The sequence below is a fragment of the Panthera leo genome, chromosome D4, assembly GCF_018350215.1.
Source record: "Panthera leo isolate Ple1 chromosome D4, P.leo_Ple1_pat1.1, whole genome shotgun sequence".
NCBI classification, from domain to species: Eukaryota; Metazoa; Chordata; class Mammalia; order Carnivora; family Felidae; genus Panthera; species Panthera leo.
The window spans coordinates 6483127-6497348 of record NC_056691.1 but is presented as its reverse complement, the minus strand read 5'-3'; the positions used below and the strand labels follow the sequence as shown (position 1 = coordinate 6497348).

Here is a 14222-nt window from a genome sequence, read left to right as displayed (position 1 = left end):
AAGGAAAGACACCTGTGGCATCCCTGTGGCACAGCAAAGGAGTTCATTTAAACTTCTTTAAACCCTATAAAGCAAACATTGCCATGGGGGTGACCACTGAGCCTGATGATACTTGAGACTCTGGGGGAAGATATTTATAAATAAGCGTGGGGTAGAGAGGACACCCCCTGACACCAGATTATATTTAGTAGCCAACCAAAAAAGGGAGAGGGAGAAAGAAAGAGAAGGAAGGAATGAATGAACAAACAAACAAATGAACCTGGCTATAGGGGAAGGGGAAGGAAAAAAAAAAAGAAAAACTGAGGCCCACAGTTAGACCCAATTGGAAGTCTAAAATTTATTAAAATGATGTAAATGGCAAAGAGATAAAAGCATATTTATTGGCTCTTAAACTTCTACAGCACAGGTTCTGAGTTAATTTTAACATCTTCTGAAATGTACCGATTGGTACCAAATGGACATAATACTGGACTCAAATTACTGGTACACCTGGGGATCCCACTACATATTAATATGGTACCCCCTATAATCCTCAGAGGTTACTACATATGAAATGGAGAACAAATAGGTATGTCTCACTTTAACCATTGGAACTGTTGCCTTGCCTAAGTTACCCAATTGCCCTAAAATAGATCTTAGTGAGCATAGATGCTCTGACCCAATAACTGGAAAATTAAAGTCTTGGGGCGCTTGGGTGGCTCAGTCTGTTAAGCGTCCAACTTTGGCTCAGGTCATGATCTCACGGTTCAGGAGTTTGAGCCCCGCATTGGGCTCCGCACTGACAGCTCAGAGCCTAGAGCCTGCTTTGGATTCTGCATCTCCCTGTCTCTCTACCCCTCCCCTGCTCTCTCTCTCTCAAAAATAAAGAAGCATTAAAAGACATGCATTTTCAATGTGATCCTTCCCATCCTTCTTTGGGATAGCATGATTTTGAAAGAAGGAAAGAAAGAATGAAAGAATGAAAGAAAGAAAGAAAGGAGGGAGGGGAGTGGAGGGGAAGGGAGGGGAGGGGAGGGGGGTTTTGGTACTTACAAACTGGCTTGATAGAATGGGACCCCATTGACTCATCTGTACATTTTTACAAACTCCTGGGCAGTTGTGTAAGACTTACCCCAGGGCACCCCTTTTCCCCATTACCCTTAATCTAGCATCTTTTCTTCATTAAGATGACTGATCCTTCAGATTAGCCAATGGTCCGTGGCTCCCACTCCCAATCTGGACCTTTAATCCAGCCCAAAGTTTCCCTAGTATTTCAACACATTAGAATCACCTGGGGTCCTTTAAGAAACAGTAATATTATGTTGCATGCTAAAACAATTGAATTAGTGTATCCCGGTGCGGGAACTAGGCATCAGTATTTTTAAGCTCACTAGTTGTCTCCAGTGTGCTGAATAGTTGACAAACTACCATGTAGCCACTGCCCAAAGACTCTGATGAAACATTTTAGGAATAATGCTATTTAAGTTGTTACTTATGCAATCCTGAAGAAATTAATAAAGTTAGAATTCCTAAATATACCAGTCTTGAGCTTAAGTGGGTTACGCAATACTTTAAATGTGTTGTAAAGAACTGTCAGTATTATAAGGATATGCTAATATGGTGGAAAACAGATATGTATGTATGCTAAGGGGAATATGTTTCCTAATTTGTCTGAGGTTCCAGCCAGTGTTTTATAGAAACACAGTAATTATTCTACTTTGATCTTTTAGCAATGGAACATGTGAAAAATTAATACAAAGGTGTTCAGTCATGACTATTAAGCCCAAATAATCATACTTTATTCCTTCCAACTTGATTTTCAGTGTTAACCTTGTATTTTGCAAGGACATCACATGTCACTTATATTTGAAGAGATTAACAAGTTATATTTTATATTTACTTGTATCTGGCTCAATATACCAACCTTGAAACAGCTCAGAATAATCTTTACTAACTATTCTCGAACAATTCTGAAGCACATATTAGCATGCGAGAGAGGACATATTAAAGCTTTAGAAATACATATAATTCTGTTGATATTTAAGGAGTATTATTTTTATGGAAACAATGTTGAACAGAATTGCAAATTGCCCTTCTTATATAGTGAAGTTTGTGAGGGTTGATGGGGGGTGGGAGGGTGGGGAGGGTGGGTGATGGGTATTGAGGAGGGCACCTTTTGGGATGAGCACTGGGTGTTGTATGGAAACCAATTTGACAATAAATTTCATATATAAAAATAAAGGAAAGGACAGTCCTGAAAAGGAATTTCATCCTGGCCACAAGAGTATTTGGCAAAAATATTAATATACTCGACCACATCAGTGATTATTAAAATTTTAGTTCATGTAAAAATAAAATAAATAAAGTGAAGTTTGTTTAATTCTACTTTTTTTCTTGGTTAATATTGACTGATAGATGTGATTCTTTTTTTTTTTTTTTTGAAAAGTAAGGGTGATGCCCAAAAGCATTTGACAAAAGGAATCATTCTGAACTAAGCTGACTAGTGGAGAAGAAAACTGATGAAAAATCTAGGGCAAGTTCTATGCCTCTGTATTATTGTGAGCTCTCTTCATCTATGATTCAGTGGTTTCTAACAAGTGACTGATTTTTGATGAGGGTGCTTTTCCTGCTGTTTGGTGTGTGTAGAATATCTGCTCATTTAATTACAATGAATGAAGAGACCTTCTTCGTATCTTCTTTCTTGCTTCCAGAGAATGAATGAATCTGACCCAGTAATCAGCTGTTTTGAATACGTAGGACCACTTCCCTAGAAGGCACAGTTTTCTCTGAAAACCCTGTTTTCCTGCTTTCAGGTTTTCTTGTCTATAGGTCCAGATAACTCAGATAATTCTGGATTTTCTACAGCCCTGGTTTCAGTTTTATTCTTTTCAATAAATATCATTTGTTTAATGCATAACTAAATGTTATTTGAATTTTTATTCCTTTTTTTAATGAAGTGTCATCTAAATGCACCTATCAAATATAGCCCCCGACCAAATCACTTTCTCTAGTTTTATTTCTCAAATATGTTCATTGTGTCCATAGAAAATGAATAGTCAGTTCTCTGACAAATAGGGTATACAGTTAATTGATAAACAGAGAAGGGCTTGCAGTCAGCTGTATGCTTGTCCTTTGTCAATTAGAACTCATCAAGTTATAGACTAGAGTGAAAACAGCAACAGACATGGAATACGCGTTGGACATAGGACAGTAGTATTAGGAAATATTGAATGCCTATTATCTGCCAAATACTTTGTCTGCATTATCTCATTTTATCACTCTCAGCAACCTCTGAGCTGAGTAATATTAGTATCACCAAACTAAAATTGAGTGATAGAAGAACAGAAGTTCAGTTACATGTTCAGGTCTGGTGAGCACTGGAGTGAAGGGTTCAAACTGAGACTCAGTCTGCAAAGCTTGGGCTGTTAACACTTGGATACTGACTACAGTTTCCTGAGAAACTTTGTAAACATGATTTCGTTTTGCCCACTCAACAATCAGGTTACACCCAATAGTGGAAATGTTGTAATATAAGCTAAGTACCTTTTAAATTGACATTTTATGCTCCTAGCATCACTGGCTATCTTTTAGTAGTCATCTGTTAATTTTGTATACCTGGAAAGCTAAACAGTAATGGTTATTCATCACTGTTAAGGGCAAAAATATACATTTACAACAAAGATAAAAGAGAGTCTAGGGACATCTGGGTGGCCCAGTCGGTCCAAGCGTCCTACTCTTGATTTCAGCTCGGGTCATGATCTCATGGTTCATGAATTTGAGCCCTGTGTTGGGCTCTTCGCTGACAGTGTGGAGCCTGCTTGGGATTCTCTCTCTCCCCACCTCTCTCTCTGCTCCGCCCTCACTCTCTTTCTCTCTCAAAATAAAGAAATACACTTAAAAAAAAAAAGAGAGTCTAAATGATTGAACTGTCAATTCAAGGCAATGGTTCTCAGCTAAGGATAATTTGGAGACATCTTTGATGGTCCAACCAAGATAGAGGAGGTTTGCTATTGACGACTAGTGGGCAGAGCCCAGGAATGCTGGTAAACATCCTACAAAGATGGAACAGCCCCCTACCACAAAGAGTTATCTGGCCCCAAATGTAGTGAGGTTAAGAATCCCTGGACTAAGGCAACAGAACAGTCTCATTTATAACTAAAATTATATGCTATTAAAAATTACTGTTAGAATTATTCAAGCAATTATAAATGCTGAAATGGTGGTTGCTTTAATAAATTTATGAGGCTAATGGTCTGGCATATTGAACGTAACAGTATATTTTGGTGAGTTATAAAATATATTGCTTTAATGCTGGTGTTTAGACTCAAGTTCTCAATTAATTGGCAGAGTAGTAGATATGTAAATATTTCAGGAGCCAATACACTTCTCCAAAGTGTCTACACCTCATATAGAAACTGGTTGATGGCCCAGGACTCAGTCCTATTCTATTGAGGACGGGGTTCCATGGTTACCAGGGGTTTTGTTCCTTGGTTGCTTTGGCCTTAGAATCCTACTCTCTGCTCACTGACATTGCCAAAACAACTCACTGGGATACTTTTCTCCAATAAACACAAATACTCTTTAGTGAAAACCTCTCTATCCAAATTCTAAATAAAAGGATCTAGCCTAGGGGTGCCTGGGTGGCTCAGTCAGTTGAGCACCTGACTGTTGCTTTTGGCTCAGGTCATGATTTCACCGTTATGAGATCGAGCCCTACATAGGGCTCTGCACTGACAGTGCAGAGCCTGCTTGATGTTCTCTCTCTCCCTCTCTCTGCCTGTCCCCCACTCATACCCATGCTCTCTGTCTCTCTCAAAATATTCAAAACAAAGGATCTAGCCGATAAAATCAACATCATTAACATAAAATCTAAAAGTAATTTTGTTTCAAAAATTCTGAATATATAAATTAAATGACAGATGTTAAAATTCAGTTCTTTCATTCTTCTTCCCTTCTCTTTCTGAATAATTCCATGCTAAAGCCATCAGGAAGGGCAGAGCAAAGGAGGTGTCCAGTGGTGGCTCAGAGGAGTGAAGGAGGCCATCCACACTGGGGGCAGCAAGGAAGGGAAGGTGGCCTAGTGAGAGGTGTGTGGGCCTGACTGGCTAAGGATGGCTTCTGCCCAGTGGGGCAGGTGAGTGGGGTGAGTGGGTGAGGAGCACATCTGTCTATGTGATGAGTGGCCCAACACATGTGGTCGGAGCTCAAGCAGGGTAAAGAGGGGGATCTGTGATGGAAGGCTTCCCAGCTCAGGATATCGACAAACAGACTGAGAAGTGCAAAAAGAAAATGAGGTGATCTCTTAGGAATACTGATGGAAAATTACTAACAACCAGGAATTTCTGTGCCCAGTCAAGGCATCAATCAAGCATCAGAAAAGAACTGTTAAGGGACACCTGGGTGGCTCAGTCAGTTAAGCATCTGACTTCGGCTCGGGTCATGATCTCACAGCTTGTGAGTTTGAGCCCCGCATTGGGCTCTGTGCTGACAGCTCGGAGCCTGGAGCCTGCTTCAGATTCTGTATCACCTTGTCTGTCTCTGCCCCTCCCCTGCTCATACTCTGTCTCTCTCTCTCTCAAAAAATAAATAAACGTTAAAAAAATTTGAAAAAAAGAACTGTTAAGTTTAGATACGTAAGGTCTTAACAGGTTTCCTCCATTTACCCTTTCTCGGAAAGCTATAGGAGGATGAGTTCCAGCAAATGAAGGAGCACAACATAGGATATAGGAAACAAAAGATGCAACACAGGAATAAGGAGAAGAGAACCCCTACCATAGGTGAAGGGAGAGCTGAGTACCAGGTGTAGAGGGAAAACAGTCCAGGTGGGAGCAGGTCAGGAGTCTGCAAGTTTGTTCAAGAAGGAGATACTGATAGACTAACTGATGTGAATGGACGTCTTGGGAGAAACTGACAAAGAGTTCATGGCCACAGAAGTGATAAATATATCGAACATTAAGCACATGAAACAACTAGACTTACTAATTCCAGAAAAGCAGGATGCCAAACAAGAGAGAGAACGTAGTATATTTTACTACGTGGCACAGTTTTGCTAAGTGTTCGTCATCATCACAATGTAAGCCCTGAACATTGATCTAACAAAACGATCACATAAGAGTATTGGAAAGACGGGTCAATCATTGGGAAGGGTGCAAGTGTGTGGTATCGAGACGGTATAAGGTGGGAGAGGTGAGACGGTATAAGGTGGGAGAGGTGAAAGCAATTCCTCATGATTTGTATGATGTGTCAAGAAATTATATTTTTAAAAAGTTGGGAACATTAGGAGATAGCTACACTGGAACGTTACTTAGAGATGTAAAGTTAAAGTTACACTGTTGGTATTAAAATATGAATTAAAATATGAATATGCCATTTCAGTTTAAGTTGATCTGACTTCCAATTTGTAGCACCTGCATCTCTTGCCTCCAGGTTTTCTGGCCTCCAGCGCCCACTTTGCCAAAACACCCTAAGTGCTGGAAAGATAATGGACTGGGAACAGCCCTCCACCAATGAACTCAAAAGTAGGTTTTTATACCCCAGCTCTTGCATTTCTGGGGTCAGATAACTCTGGGTGAAGGGGTTATTCTGAACCATTTCTCAGAGTTCCCCAGCAGGGTTAAGTTGCCCACAGAGGTAACTTCCTGGGTAAGATTTCATTTACTAGCTTTTTTCTCTGTCCTATCTTACTCCACCAATTCCCCACCAGAGTTTCTGGGATTATGTGCCCAAGTAAATGACTTGCTCAAGGCACTATTGCAAAATTTGCTTCAGGGAGATCCTATACTGAGACAGCTAAAAGAGATAAAAGTGATTATCTCTGAGGAAAAAGAAATGGGAGGGAGAATGGAATGTCTTATCCATCACCCATGAGGCTATTTGAATTTTTTCTTTTCCTAAAACAATCCTAGTAGGAAATTGATGTCTCTGCTTGAATTGCTGAAGAGAACTTACTAAAGTTAGAAGTTGAACAGAACCCCCTTTACCTGCCTACTTAGATTTTCAGGCTGTTTCAGAGATGGCAGCCTTGTCCTAAGCTTCCAGATCAGACAAGGAAACTGGCTGGAAGATCAGTCCGGTACTCTGTCCGTAGTCCATGGTTATTGAATTCAGAGACATAACCATCCATAGGCTCAAACTCTATTCAAAACCCAAGTGTCTTTTTGTTGTTTCTAGTTTGAAATAGGTAGCATTAGTTGGAAGCCTTTCAAAAGTTTTAGATCCTTGAAGAGGAAAAGAAAGCATTCCAGAGGCCAACTTTTCTCTGGAGTAATTTAAGAAGATGTGAACTTGTCGAGTATTTTAACCTATATTGGGTCCCTAGCAAGCTCGCTCTCTTTTCAAAATCACCTTGGTGAATAGAATTCACCAAGTAGTTCTATCTTCTACTCAAGTCACATCTTCATCAGCAGTAAATTAATGGTGTGGGGATGGTATGAAGAGAAGGAAAAAAAAACACCTGTATTCCTCAAATCCCAATCGTATTATCCTGACATTCTGACAGCTTTTCACAGACCTCCCTTAACACATTTCAATGTATACTAGTATCTCTGATCCATTGACTTTCACATGTATTCAACAACTGTTTCCTTCTAGTTTTTTGAAACCTTCACCAAACCAGAATCCCAGATTGCCAATCCTTTCTAGGACATGAATTCATTGTGGACACATCCTGAACTCTGTTCTTCTAACACCAAATGAAATCCTAATACCAACTCAGGGTCAGTGTCTGCCTATCCCTCACATCCAGGCGGAGCAGAAAACATCCACAGAGTGCTGCTAGCCATAATGGAAGTCCTCCAAGAAAAAAATAAATAAACTGAGGTTAGCAATCCATCATTCAATCCTGTGACACCTGTGGACAGAAAAATTTGAACCAGAAGTGTCATCTAAACCTGAGACTTAGCAGCACCATTGAGTCTTTATCAGTGACCTAGGTTTCCAGTTACCTTTATCAGCAGTCATGATGAATTTGTCCTGCCCAGCCACATTTCTTACTGTCTTCCAAGTGGCCAGAGGAACAAGTTAGCACAGCAAAATAAACTGGGCTGCAAGAGAATCCCACAGGTGACTTTGGTCCCTGAGGGGCTCAACTCCCCCTACCAGTGGCTCCCCTGGCAGCCATTTTTGTGCTGTTTACTATGAGGGGCATTTGAGTCAGCTTTATCCCTTCATGAAGACTACTCATTTTTTTTGGCCTTCTTATTTTCTAGGCCTTTCTCACTTTCTCTCCCCCGCCCCTAGTCAGTCTGGGCTTCCTGGTGCACCTGCAGGCCAAGCACTGCTCCAGTCTTCATAAATTCCAAAGTTACCAGTAGAAAAATCATCAGAGATGCTAAGTAGTCATCCCTGAATACTAGAATCTACTTTCTGCAAATTGTACAGTTGGTAGAATGCGGGTATTCCTGAAATCCCCTGTAGGCATCCACAAGGCCAAACCTAAGGAATATTTCCAACCCTCTTGCAGAACAAACACACTCCAAGGCCAAGAGATAGTGTGATCCCTGGCTAGTGGACTTTATTTAATAATATTTTCCCAGGGGCGCCTGGGTGGCTCAGTCGGTTAAGAGTCCGACCTCGGCTCAGGTCATGATCTCACGGTCCGTGGGTTCGAGCCCCGCATCGGGCTCTGTGCTGACAGCTCAGAGCCTGGAGCCTGTTTCAGATTCTGTGTCTCCTTCTCTCTGTGACCCTCCCCCGTTCATGCTCTGTCTCTCTCTGTCTCAAAAATAAATAAACGTAAAAAAAAAAAATTAAAAAAATAAATAAATAAATAAAAATAATAATATTTTCCCAGCAAGAGTTTGTTCCTTTCCCAGAACAGTGGAGCAGAAACACTATCTAGGTTCTGGCTAGTGTCTCTAGAATATAACCTTTGACCATGCATGTATTAAATTGTCAAAGTCTATAAAATATATTATGAATTTCAGATTGCTCACATTCAGATTACATTGGTTGTAGATTATTCTTTGTAATTTGAGTCTGCTCCCTCCTCATCTTCTTCTAAACCCTGCCCTTCTTTTTTTTTTTTAATTTTTTAAAAAATGTTTATTTGTTCTTGAGACAGACAGAGCATGAACGGGGAAGGGGCAGAGAGAGAGGGAGACACAGAATCCGAAACAGGCTCCAGGCTCCGAGCTGTCAGCACAGAGCCCGACGCAGGGTCTGAACCCACGAACCATGAGATCATGACCTGAGCCAAAGTTGGATGCTTAACCAACTGAGCCATCCAGGTGCCCTAAACCCTGCCCTTCTAATCCCCTCTTCTAAGGCTCTGAGACTGAGTATCTATGATATTATAGAAGCATATTTTTGATTTTGACTTTCATTGTCACTGTTCTTTCAGAGTCAGGGAGAATCCTGCCAGGAATTCAAAACACCAACATTTTAGTACAAACTACCATTACCAGATGTGGAATTTTAGGTAAATCACAAAAAGCCTCCATTTTCTTGAGAAAATGTGAAAATGGGAGCTTATAGTAGACCATTTCCAAGGGTCTTCTCTTTTTAACATCTGGACAATAACTTCAGTATTTGTCATTAAAACTGTTTTCAGTAGATTTAGGACACTTTTATAATCTTTACAAAGTGAAGTTAGGTACTGGACCATAAAGGACCCTTCAGTTTTACCCCCAAACACAAACTGAGTTGGGTGTAATATCATATAAACTTAGTTTATTTGTAATTTTAGTGACTGTAATTTTAGTCCCCAGTTCTCTCATTTAAATATGAGTTAAAAACGTTCAAAATGGCTAAGTACTGTGATTTTATAAACTGTTTTTGCTATTATATTATTTTATTATTATAAAGTGATTTGATTTCCAATAAGGGTCATTCTGGTGCAGAAAATTTTGGGGCCCGTATTTATTTCCTTCCCACCACGACTTAACCTCCACGTGAAGGTGAGGGAATGTCTGCATTGCTTTGGTTAGGTCTGCAGTGTCTTGGGGGAAGATGAACAGCCACATAGGATAGGGATGAGATTTTCCCCAGCTTTGTTTCTAATCACTGAAAAGACACTGGGTGAGGTTACCCTTATTCAAATCTCTAAATCTTTGCTTATAATCAGACCTTAGTTTCTTATTTTTCTTCTAATATATTTTCTTACAACAATTTCCTTATTCTTCTTGTAATATCACAAAGATCTGTAAATATAAGCTACCTGAACAAAGACCACATCATGTTCAGTATTTAGAAATGTTAGATGTCTAGGGGTACCTGAATGGCTCAGTTGGTTGAGCGTGCAACTTTGGCTCAGGTCACAATCTCACAATTTGTGAGTTTGAGCCCTGCATCGGGCTCTCTGCTGTCAACTCAGAGCCCACTTCAGATCCTCTGTCTCCCTTTCTCTCTGCCCCTTCCCAGCTCATGCTCTCTCTCAAACATAAAAAAACATTAGAAAATTCAAAAAAAAAGAAATGTCAGATGTCTAGTTGGTAATCAGAATTTAATAATAATAATAATAATAGTAATTAATGCAAGTATTAACATAAATGGCTAATAGCTCGAGTGTCAGAGCAAAAATGTTTGTCCTTTCAATTATAAATATTATTATATTTCATAATATAAATATTATTATGTTTAATAATAAGGGGAAAAGCATTGGATAATCAGTAATACAAAAGACAATTGGAATATATTTTAATACAGTTGAATTGCAAAGCCTTTATTTAATAGCTCTGCTTTGATTTTTGCCTCACAATAGGCACAAACAAAAATGTGAGTGTGTGTGTGTTTAGCAGAGGCTCTATTGAGTAATAATTACTAACGAACTCAGGGTTAATGCCAGGGTGAGAGGCCAATACAAATGAATGTCCTGGTGGTCCAGAGGGACCCCAGCCTGATATGTTGCACACTGACACACATCTTGTGTAAGGTCTTTAGCCAGTCAGTCTTTGCAGGACACTTAAGCCCATTCTCGGTGGGCCCTGGCTAGACCGTGTCAGGAATGTTTGGACAGAATGATTGAATTTAAGGTAAAAGAAATGCAATTCCAGATTCTGGCATGGTCTATGAACCAGTGCTAGATGTTAAGTATCCTTTAGACCACCAGTGTGCCTCCTAATCACTACTTTCCCATGTCCTCCAGGAAATCCATGCTAATGATTCAATGAAGAGAACTTACTTTCTTCTCCCTCCACAAACTCAAACTAGTTTCCCAGTTTTGCTATTCTTCTGTGTCACTTTCCTGAACCTCTGCTCAAAGCCACAGCCTTAGTTCAGGCCCTGGCCAGTACTCGGGTGGACTATTGCCGTTCTTCATTGCATGGGCTCTGGGATCTTCCCCCTATAGTGACTAATTCCAGTAAAACCCAGTGCAGATATTTCATGCCCATTACTCTCAGGATGCAGATTCCTTAAACCCAAAGCCATTCCAGAGATAATCTGTGCCTCCAAGTGCATTTCTTAACACGTCCCTCACAGGAGGAATCCCCCAGCCTAGGCAAATCGAACCAGCAGCAAATCCCTGGAAGTGACATCCTGTCTTGCCTTTAATCAAGCCTCTTCTTCTGCCCAGCATGTCATTGTTCTGCACCTCCTTATCTTCATGGAGAACTTCAGTGCATCCTTTAAGACCTCACCCAACGTTCTCTACAACTATGATTCTGTCAGAACCATGTGTTGATATGTGGTCAGTTGCTTGAGTATAATGACTATCGTTTATAACAATGGCTTGTGTTCCCCCTTCAGATTTCATCTCCTCCTATTCTGCTTGGCCTTTCTATTCTTTGGCCATGCCAGGTCTCAGAGTTTTTCCTCTGGCTCTTCCCTTTGCTGAGATCCTTTCCCTGTCCCCCTAGCTGCTCTTCACAGGACTGGTTAATTCACCATTCAAGTATCAGCCCAAACGTTACCTCTGTAGAGAGGCAGTTCCTACTGTCCCAGATCCATAGTCCCCCCTCCCCACATGCTCCCAATCACTCTGTTATCATCCTGTTTTATTTCTACTGGAGCATTCATCACCATCAGAAATGGTCTTGTTTATCTCCATGTTTGTTTGTTCCTTTCCTCAGTTCTTCCACCCCTTACTAGAACACATTCCTTTGCCTGAGATGCACCAACCTTGTCTGTTCATTCACTCATGTAACCCTAGGGCCTACAATAGTGCTTGATACAGAGTAGGTATCAGGAAATATCTTTGTAACTATTCTATTATATGTAGGGTTTGCAACTGTAGGAATGGGGCTAAATAGGGTTATCTTATGAGTATAGGTTTCCTGGTGAGTGGAAGTAAAAAGGTAGGATCCTAATCAACCTCCCCTCATTGCCACCTCTTTAGCAGCTCTGTCCTGAATCATCATTTGACTGTGTTTACCTTTTGTCTTTCACAGCTGTCTTCGCTTGGCAAGAATGTGTTAAAGGTCTAACCTTTTCAAGGCCTTTTAGAGCATATTCACTGGAGCCAAACCATTTAGGTTCAAGTCTATATATGGCTCTAGGCAAGTAATTTAAGTTCTCTGTGTCTTAGTTTCCACAGCCGTAAAATGATGCCTGCTTTATGGGATTGTTGGGATGATTACAATAATATATGCAAAAAAATAAGTGGCCATAATAAGTACAATATTCATGTTAGTCATTAACATTAGTTGTTTTCTATCATGTAGAGACAGGACAGTCGACAAATCCAAATAAAAGAAGTATTGGTGGGAGAGAAATGTGATAGGGAACATGTGTGACAGAGAAATGAGAGCAGCAGGACATTTGCTTCCAGAAATTCAAAACAACATAATTTATTAATTATACATTTAGATATTTGTAATACACACATATATAGGAAATAAGTTATTTAGAGTACCTCCATAATTTTGTGTTGAATGTTATAAATATTATTTTAAAATCATTTAACAAAACCCATCTTGCATTTTAATATTTTAAAATAAAATCCATTATATCAAAATCTCAAGCATCTAAAAATTGTAAAAACCATGATTCAAGTCAACAATGATGTGTTTTGAGATTCGGTGGGTAAACATAATTTCATTTGTCTACGAAGAATTTACTCTGTTCCCTTCTGGCTTTTTCAAGGCTTTCGAAAGTGATCATTCCTTTCGGCAGCTGCAACTTACTCTTTTCTGTTTCCAGTATGTTCTCAGCTTCACCTTAAATAAAGTACAGAAATATGCAAGGTGACAAAATGGCCATTAGTGTTTTGTGAGAAGGCCAAATTGCTATATCGCAATGACAAGCTGTAACAGTGTTGGAGGCATGCCCCTAAATCTCACATTCACATGTTTCACCCATTGTCCTTAGGGGAAGGAAACTCCCAAAGGAAGGCCATTCTTTCCTTTGGGAGGAAAGGAATTCTGAAGACTCAGAGATAAATGATATGCCATAGATTTTACTTGATAGAAGACGGCATTTTAAAATGTAAAAGAAAAAGAATACCACATGTAATACTTAATCCCTTGAAGGAAAGTCAGGATGGTAAGCCTTAGTTGTGTTTGGAGGGGTTTGGGATGGAGAAGCCAAAAAGTCTTTGCTATATTGCCCTTAATATGTAAGTGACACACATAAGAGAAAATAAAGCTTATTAAAATTCTACTTTTTCAGAAAAGCTAATCTTTTACCTGAAACCACTTATACCCAAAATAATATTAAATGTTCTTTAGTCTGTATACATACATACACACAAGAATATACATTAAAAATTTTTTTTAATGTTTTATTTTTTATATTTGAGAGAGGGAGAGAAAGCGAGACAGAGCGTGAGCAGGGGAGGGGCAGAGAGAGAGGGAGACACAGAATCTGAAGCAGGCTCCAGGCTCTGAGCTGTCAGCACAGAGCCCTAGGTGGGGCTCAAACTCACAAGCAGTGAGATCAGGACCTGAGCCGAAGTTGGACGCCTAACCAACTGAGCCACCCAGGCTTCCCAAGAATATACATTTTTATAAACAATTCCTCTTTCAAATAACAGCTAGTACTGTCTTGGGCCCAGTTGAAGACTAATTAGCAAGATTAAAAAAATTATAATCTACATTGTTGACATTCTATAAACTTTCCTTGGGAATGAAGGCAAATGTTTCCTTTAAGTACCTCTATTTTAGCACACAGTTTATTTGTACCCCAGGCCCAAGAGGGTGGGCTTACAATTTTCAAATTATAATGTTTCAACCATCGGCAAACATCTTTTTTTTTTGCCTCTGTCTTAAGTAGTAAGTAAAAATCATTATAAATTATATGTAATTAGACAAGCCTTTGATGACATACTAGATGTTTCCATGTGATAGGGCCTCACATACTGCAAATTC

At 39.7% G+C, this 14222-nt stretch overlaps 1 protein-coding gene and 1 long non-coding RNA gene across 5 annotated transcripts in view; one reads left to right on the top strand and one right to left on the bottom strand.

Moving 5' to 3' along the window:
• The window catches only part of LOC122204920, a 107265-nt gene that overhangs the window by 40118 nt on the left and 52925 nt on the right, over nucleotides 1-14222 (top strand). The gene's annotated exons all lie outside the window — the stretch shown is intronic.
• The window catches only part of PLGRKT (plasminogen receptor with a C-terminal lysine), a 43195-nt gene continuing 41658 nt past the window's right edge, over nucleotides 12686-14222 (bottom strand). For all 4 annotated transcript variants that reach the window (XM_042912754.1, XM_042912753.1, XM_042912752.1 and 1 more), the window contains one exon: nucleotides 12686-13073. In XM_042912754.1, the coding sequence (XP_042768688.1) occupies nucleotides 12952-13073 (122 nt within the window). In that variant the 3' untranslated portion in view covers nucleotides 12686-12951. The remainder of the gene's footprint in view (nucleotides 13074-14222) is intronic.